Raw genomic sequence first — 9,195 nt, forward strand, 5'->3', positions numbered from 1 at the left:
CTCAATTTGTGTCAATGTCCAGCATAATGTAAGCTGTGTAATGTGTAATGTTTTTGTGAGCAGGCAGCTTTCCAAAGGCTCTTTTAAGGCATACAAATAGAGACGCTTTAACACAAGACAGAGGGGAAGAAGAGAGCTGCTGTGGAGGAGACATCCAGCCCAAATGGAGAATGTTGAGTGTCTGACCAAAATGATGGGGTTACTGTAATCTGTTAAAAACTTGCTGAATGCAATCAATGGAAAACTCTCCAAAGACAGACTATTTAGATTCTTATTTCTCCTTTTGTATTGACCATAAAAACATTGACCTGCTTTGCATTTCTTTCCCAATTCGGTAACATATTAATCAGAATCAGAATCAGAAATACTTTAATAATCCCAGGGGGAAATTATTTTTTGTTACAATACTCCAGTATACAAACAAACAAAAACAACATATGTAAACAAGTAACCATCTATTAAGAACAATATATATATATATATATATTAAAGGTATATAAAAGATCAAATTTACAGTTAAATAATGTGCAACAACTTCAAATAGTGATTGACCATATTCGTGTCAGATTACAGAAGGGGGTGAAGATGAGGGTGTGTATGGCGCTGCAGGCACATGTTGGTTTGCAGAGGGAGGGATGGACAGGACACGATGCTGACATGCAGGATCACTCTCAGCAGATAGTATGGACGGAGTCCAACGGATAGCAGGTCAACATCCGGGCTACAAAGCTGTTCTTTTGTTGTGATGTGACCAGTACATTCCCGGTCGGCCCGGACAGTGTGGATTTGTGGAATTGTTAACCTCTCCTCAAACTGGCATAGACTGTAGAGACAGGTTCTTAACTAAATTATCACTAGATTCATGCCAGCAACATCACTGTTTATCATTGATGTAAACAACTCAGACCACCCACCTAACTGTCCTTCAATCCAATTATCAATGCAAGATGCTTCATTAATTGTGCAACTCTCTCAAGAATTAAATGTGGGAAATTTAATGAGAGGGCTAAATCTAATATAAGCTATTTTTGTTTCTATGTGGTTGGATGAGTTGATGCATTGACAAATACAGATGACTTAATTATCAGACACTGCCCTTGAGAGAAAGGTCTTTTGACAGTCAGATACAGATGATAAATGTGCACATAATTTAAGATTGGGACAGCAGCAAAGAGACTGTGATATGAATTCTTAACACAGCATGAGTTTCATAGCAGTGCATGCATTTCAGTGCATGTATGGCAGAGGTTATTAAACTTTAGCTGTAGGTAACACATCAGTATATGAACTTGTATCACGTATACATTTGGATTCCTCTAACACACATTAAAGTTGCAAGACAGTGCATCTGTGCAGGAGGAAATAGATTTAAAGTATTTAAAACACTTTCTGTATTTTAATGCACCAGAAGAGGGCGACAGAGGAGTACAAAAAAATACTGTGATCACATTGTTGATCATTTATAATCAAATCCAACAAATATAAACAACAAAAGTGCAAAAAATAATTATTACATGATATCATTTTACAATTTTTTTGCTCTCAGTCTTTAAATATTCATTCTTTAACTATCAAATAATCTTTAACAGTACTCACTGAGAGAATTATGTAACCAGTGGCAGATGGTGAAGTATATCTGAAAACACTGAAGTTGTTTCTGAGAGGTTGAGTTGTCGTGGAAACATTGTCAAATATCAATTATTCAAAGGAAGACAATTTTTTTAGGAATTCAGTTTTCAGATGTTTTCACATTGAAACATCCCACACTCAGCCCACTCACGGGCAATCTGATATCAAAGAGCTATTGTATTGTACCTGACGTCAAGTGATGGCAATCAGCTTTTGTATACTGCTGGTGCAGTATTGTCCAACAACACTGGCGCGTCCTATCATGAATTAGTCATTGAGCCAAGGCTACATTCACAGTTCTGTGCAGGTCTGTGTAATGATGCACCGCTGGCAGCAGTTAAGCTGATGCTGTGACGTGTTCACATACATAAAATGTGCTATGCCAGGTTTTACTGTACTACTTTACTCTTCAGTGTGTGTTGGAAAGGACAGTTGGTGTACTTTGCTGTACCACCATCACAGGTGTCTACTCTGCGGGGGTTTGCTCTGGTTTTGAATATTTTAGCTTCTCTGTGGTTCCCTCACAATGATTGATTGGTTCTTCCTGCCCCACATTAAGTCTCAGCTGGCGACAGTTGGTGCAAAGGCCTTCAGGTGTTCACTCTAGTATAAAGAAGAGACTCCATAGCCACCAGTGTTCCAATATACTCTCACACTTATGTAAGTAGTCTATTAATTTATGGTTCAATGGTATATTACAACACACAATGAATGAGACATTATCTGAAACTTCTTTATCTGTAATCAGACACACACGCATACCCATATATCCACACTCACTAGACACACACACACACACACACACTCACACACACACACACACGCACACACATCACAGCATGTATGTTTGTGTTGTGCATGTTTAACCATACGAATGGACACTCAAGGACAGCTATTCATGTGGAAAACATATATAATAGAGCACCATATTTGTATCAGTGCAGTGTGTGTGTGTGGGTGTGTGTGTGTGTGTGTGTGTGTTTAGATCCATTGTGAGGACATTTCACCCACTTACACATTACAGGGACAAAACATAGTCCCCATAAGGTTAGGTTTGAATGTGGCAGGAGTATGGTGCAGTAAGGACATCGCTCATGAAAAAATAACAGTCAGTACAATTTCTAGGAATTGAAAAACTCTTTTTCATGCAGCTTTCATTCATTCAGCCATCCAACCAAACTTTCCACTTTGACATTTAGAATTATAAATAACTCTGGAGCTGACAAAGACGTTCTTTATTTGTAAATGTTCTTTTATCTCCTCATTGTACACCACTTTAAGCATACATTCTGAATCATAAATCACATTTAATAAAAAGAACCTGATCTCTTTAGATGGCCGAGGGCCTTCAAGGCCTCCTTCCACTTAGCCATTAAGTGTTTTGACACTGTGCCTTATACTACCCACTAGGTGAAAAACTTGCACAGCTGAATCGTAGCCAACTTGTTCATGTAGATGGATAGCTACGAATCTTGCCATGAAGGTCATTGCTTTTTCAAACCCATCTCTGCACTGAAATGAACTTTTAGGACTTGATCAGCATAATAGTTTTGTCTGCATACTGCATGGCCATGCTGCTCAATCGTGTGATCCCTGCCAGTAGGTCATGCCAGATAATTAAACTGAGAAGCTGAGGGAAATTCAATACACTCTATTACAACTGAGGGAGCCTTGGACTCAGGGGAGATTTGGGTATCCATAGACTGAATATAAAGATTTTTTAAAGCATCAAGTAACTTTAACTCCCGTCGGAAACACAAGTCGTTAAAAGTCACATTACAGATCAGTCAAATTATAATGGCAGCATGAACAAAGAGGCTGATAAATGTTTTCAGAACTGCTGATCAATCTGTACAGTGCTTAATTTTCTGGACAATAGGTGATGTGAGAACATTGTTAAATTTATATAAAACATATATTCATTTGAAGTCCTTTATGAAGCACTTAAAAGAGTACTCCATTACACTGTACTCCGTAACACTAGCCATACTTCCAAGTTTCCAGTAATTCAGCAAAAGAACATGCAAATGAATACTTGTTTCCATCAACTACCGTTATGTGAATATTATGAGTTTGTTCGAGATAAGCAACTGGCGGCAACAATTCTTCAGAGACAAGAATAAATTATACAGAAAACACAACGGAAATACGATATTTCGATTTGATTTATGCAATAATGTGAGGAGGGTTATCTCAAATCCATGTGGAGCAATCATTGATGTATTGTAGATGCCATGTGGATATGGATACGATGAGAAACGATGATTGATCATGTGAGCTAAATTTAAGGCTTTCCATCTCCCATTAAGGGCAGGGCATTTTCAAAAAAGGCAAAAACACCCTTGAGTGAGTATATCAATTTTGAAATTAAGGAAGCTTTTTTTGAATTTTGCAGTATTAATCAAACTTTTTTAATGCAATACTTCAACAAGTGCACCAAAACGCAATGATTGGCAGATTCAAGATGGACAGCTTTTTAAAACCTGGAACCCACAATGCAACTCAACCAGTTTAGTCAGAGATTTGGGTGCGTTAGAAAACTTCTTTCTAACTCCACACACCAATTTTTCTCACATGGAGCAGTGCAGTTCTTTACAACATACTTTGAGCTGGAGATACAACACATTTAAATATCTGCTTATTATAATATCAAAGTGCAACGTGTAGTATGTAAGGTGTTGCAAAGCAGCATACCTTGTGTATTTTGACTTCAAATTCCACCGTGTTACCTGGATAATAAATGAGAACAATAAGCTTCAGAAAGTCACATGTTGCCGCTTTATCACAGCTGGATTAAGGACCTCTGCAGCATTTCAGTCACCATCAGATAATAAATGCTTCAGTTTGCTCACCAGAGAAAGATATTCTGACAGCTTGGTGAGATCAGGAGTGTCTGCGCTCTCATCAACTACTCTGTATTTTGCTTTCTTAAAATTCTGTTGCTCACTTCTCCTGTATTTCATAACATCAACCTGAATATCCCCTCTGCTCTCCTCTTCAGTGTAACTGTGGTAGAATAATGATGAAATTATCAGCCAACAAAATGTTGAACCTTTGTTCATGTGAAGTGGAGGTGTTACTTCTGCTCAAACTTTGGACTGAAATGAAATGGGTGCACCCTTCCTCTTGCCTGGCTTGAGTGGGCAAGAGTTGACCTTTTGAGGAATGTGACAGCAGAAGACTGCCAGAGCCCAGTCTGACAAATCGGCCAAATGATTCTCTCGCCATGCAAGCTCGAACCACCCCCTTCTGTGGATCCTCCCCCAACCTCACTGCCATGCATCAGTTGAAGCCAGGTTGTTGACAGCATCACTTCTTCACAGTGCAGTGACTGTGGAAACAGTTGTACTTTCGTCCGTGCACACACACAATTACATGTACACACTGTTTAACAAAGGACTCTATAGGCCAATTCTTCTGCACAGACTATTGGCATTGCATCTCAACTTACTGTGGTACACAAAGCTTGTGGATTTGACCTCTGTCTGCCAAGGGACCAGATATCAGACTAAAGTTGTTGCTGAGCAATCATTGTTGTAGAAACTTTTCCTCTGTTTGCTGTGGGTTATAAAATAAAAAGTCTACTGCATTTATGTGATTTTCTCCATATGTTAGTCATATCTGTCCAAATGTCTTTACATCTGTCTCTCTGTGCCTATTTGTCTTTCAATTCTTTGTCTTTTTTTTTATTTGTCTGTCTGCTCCCCCTGCTAAAACCCAAACCTCCTCATCAGCGCTGTATCACTGAGGATTTCATGACATTCTTATGAAATATACCAGGATAAAAGCAAAACATATCACACCTAATATATCATTTTAATAATTTGTGTTTTTATTTGCAGTGTAAACCTGTATCCTGTAGGTCCTCCAACACAAAGGAGACAAGAGATGTCTTCATTTTAATGAATTTTAATTTGACGCCAACCTGCCTGGCCAATCAAGACCAAGCCAGATTGTGATTTGATGTATTAATTAAATACAGGGAACATGCAACTGCTGTTGAAAATGAAAGGATTTTTGGAAAAGCAATAACTTTAAATTTAGGAGACATGATGCTCATTACACTTCCCCGATCCAATACCTGCAAACTGTAACATTTTTAATTCCAACCATTAGATTTGGTTGAAGTAGCAACTCAAATGGGATCAGTTGGACAAACTGCTGAAAAGTGACCCGTCCCGCTGCATTTGCCCCAGGGAGCAGGTGCTCGCCCGGTGGCCGCTGAGCCACATCAGTTAATTAACACCACTCAAGTGTGTCGAGAGGGGGGAAGAAAAATTGCTACTCTTAGTGGTGTTACACCCCAGCAAGGCTGCAAAGCGTGACAAAAGGGAGATGCGGAGGGAATAACAATGGATTCATTTCAAACATGATAATAAACTACAATAATTTGAAAAAAGGTTTTCTGTAAAGCAGCCTGTTACAGCAAAACACAATTGCATTGTGTTTGTGTATGTACGATGCAGTACACAAAATGGAAAACACGCAATCAAGCAGTAAAAGCAGAAATAATGGATGGTGATTTTAAAACTGAACTTCACCTCAAAGCAGAACAAAGTCTGGTTGTGCATAATCTTCTAGAGGTCATCTGTAACCTCTTCATAAATGACATTGCTGTGATTTTGAAGTGAAAGTGAAGTCAGTGACTGACATGTTTCTCGGGACTTGTCTTAGTTGTTTGCCACCATCAGTTCACTTTGATCTCCAGCTAAGCAGTATCTGAGCAGCTGAACATTTTTGGATAGTACTTCTCTGATGGACTTCCCTGAAAAAGTGCGGGTATATGATCTTCTGCCAGCAAATCTGTTCAGAAAGCCGACTCCGAGCGAGCGTGTGGTGTGATTGACATGATGTGGTTTGCTTTCCTGATGAACAAGCAGTGACCATTACAAGAGAAAACATGCTTAAGAACATCAGAGAGATGGAGAGCAGCTCCCCGTTGGTGTCTGCAAGCTGTCATGTTACCTTCATCTGTCTTCAAGCCTGGGCTCCTTTTCAATGACACCAAATAATTACACACTCAACCCACACAGCCATAACTCTGAATACTCTGTTCTGATACAATTTCATGTGACCACAGTAACTCATTCAAGTCATTCATACTCTTTTATTTTTCTACAAAAATATTTTACATTAGAAAACACACCTTGAAATATACACAGTCCACTTGGTTTTTTTCGCACTAACCATGGAACATCTCAACTCAAATATATCTGTGTCTATATTTAAATTGTCGGTAAATATATCAGCAAGAATAAATCCGGATGCTATCTCGTGAGGTTCTGCTAACATCACCAGAGGGAGCTTGGGTTGATGGAGGAAATCGTCCAGCTGTGAGGAAAAAAAAGGCTCGGAGAACTATAATCTGATCAAAGCAATATGGAATCACAATCTAGGCATATTTATTACAAAAAATACAACTAAACCAATCGCGCCTCTGATATTAGCAGGAGATACTTCTGTACGAGGGTTGAAAATGATGAATTCATGGAGATACATGAGTAGCAGCTCCTCAAAGAGCATGGCAGGGCAGGTAAACAGCGTTAAGGATTATGACTTTGATGGGATATTGAGAAACTTGGATTTGAACTTTCAGTCATACAGAAAGTCATTAATTGCTCTCAGCCAAGGCTGCTCTTTTCTTTGTGTGGCTGTACTGGATGGTGTTCGCCTGTCTACCTGTTTACAGCCCTGGATGTCATTCATCTACCTGTCGACATCCAAGCAAGTCCTTCATTTTTCTTCCTGTCAACATCCCGTGGGGCCATACATCTGTAAACCTAACTATCTATCTACACCACATCCCAGAGTACCTTTCACCTGTCTGCCTTGATACATGCCGGGGTGTCAGTCTCCTGTCTAACTATGGTATCTATATACCATATGCCACTCTTCGAGTCTTTCAGGCAGCTCTTCCTGTCAGGCTAGAGTTAAAATATTGACTCTTTCTCTGGGTAGACCTTAACTCCAACAATGGTCAGAAAATTAGGCCTTTCTGGCTAACTCTGGCATATTTTCAGAAATGTTATTAATTTGTCCCTAAAACTAAACCTTATCTGTAACCAACCTTTACTTAAAAATAACATTTTGGTTGGTGGAGAATGCTGGGAGGCAATAGGCAGCCTAGCATTAAGTTCTAGTTGCCAGGCACTATTTGAAGCAATAGCTCAACATTTTGAGAAATAAACTTTTTTTTTTGGTTTTCCTCCTGAGAATAACATGTGAAGATCAGCCAAGGCCTGGTGAGCATAGCTTAGCATAAAAGACTGGAAACGGATGGAAAGTGCTAGCCTGTCATTGTCCAAACAAAATCCACCTACCAGTACGTAACTTTAAAAACACAATGTGCCATTTTTGCACCTCATCCAGTCTTGATACTTAATATTTGCCAGACAGACATGAGTATTCTCATCTAACTCTCAATTAGAAAAAGAATATTTCCCAAAATGTTGAACCATTCCTTTGAAAAAAAAAAAACCTTTACATACTCAGTTGTTTACCTCATTTTTCAGGGTAACATTCAATGCTGGCTGTGATTCAACCCCTTGACCTGCCTACATCCAACAATACCATTCATTATTGCTGTAAACTTGTCGTATTCAAAAAATAGAATTATAAAGGGTGCTGGAGTACTGTAGTATTTTATGTGAACATATTTCTCGAATAGTCAATGTCCTTGCAAGGATGAGACAGTTTAAACACTCAAGAGAAAACTAAAGGGTAGAACTTGGTTCTATGTAACTCAGACTTGTAAAGCACGGTACACGCATCGTCATTTTCAGTGGATAGATGCCTTCTAGATATACCCTATCATAATATGATAATGTATGCATGTACTGTATGTACTACCCATACTGCAAGGCGCTTTTGTTGACCATCAAATGGCATGTCAAATAAATAACAGCAAAATAATAGCAAAAACATAACAATTGATATTTATATGAGCAAAATGTTCCAGTTTGTATTCAGACTGAATCCACTGACCCTCCACCAAAAGAGTCTGTTACCTCCCCTCGGCTTGAGAACTCTGTCCAATGCTTTGGCATCATAGCAGTTCAGAGCGGAGGGCCAGCGAGAGCGTCCAGAGAGGTGGCAACAGCCACATGGGAGATGGGGAGGGGCGGGCGCCTAAAGGCGAGGCGCTATCGGAGGTGCAGGAGCACACCTCGTATCCATTCTCCGCGTGGTCCGGGTGATGGTGCGCGTTGCCTCTCGTCTCCGTGCTTTTGGGCTCCGTGTCTGGAGAGTCCGACTGCATCTCAGTGCACAGCAGCCAGTCTTTAGCAATGAGGCGGGGGTATCCTGCCTCCACCTCCATGTCGCTGCCAGGCACTCGCCAGTACTCCTTCCCCTTGAAGAAATAGGACGACCCTATCAGAGATAGAGAGAAATCACAGGGCTGGTTATTAGTGTGAGTGTATAACATAGAACAGACTATAATACAAGACTGTGTCTTTGCCCGCATGTGGAAAACACAACAAGCACAGAACATCAAGGGACTTAAATTCACAAATCTGTGATCCACAGTTCACCTCTTTCAATACAGACTGGGAATAATTTGAAACA

At 39.7% G+C, this 9,195-nt stretch overlaps 1 protein-coding gene across 1 annotated transcript in view; it reads right to left on the bottom strand.

Moving 5' to 3' along the window:
- Positions 1-6,756: 6,756 nt before the first annotated feature.
- The window catches only part of mmp17a (matrix metallopeptidase 17a), a 75,914-nt gene continuing 73,475 nt past the window's right edge, over positions 6,757-9,195 (bottom strand). The window contains exon 10 of the mRNA XM_027282236.1: positions 6,757-9,000. Coding sequence (XP_027138037.1) covers positions 8,675-9,000 — 326 coding nt within the window. The 3' untranslated portion in view covers positions 6,757-8,674. The remainder of the gene's footprint in view (positions 9,001-9,195) is intronic.

This window comes from Larimichthys crocea, chromosome IX, assembly GCF_000972845.2.
Source record: "Larimichthys crocea isolate SSNF chromosome IX, L_crocea_2.0, whole genome shotgun sequence".
NCBI classification, from domain to species: domain Eukaryota; kingdom Metazoa; phylum Chordata; class Actinopteri; family Sciaenidae; genus Larimichthys; species Larimichthys crocea.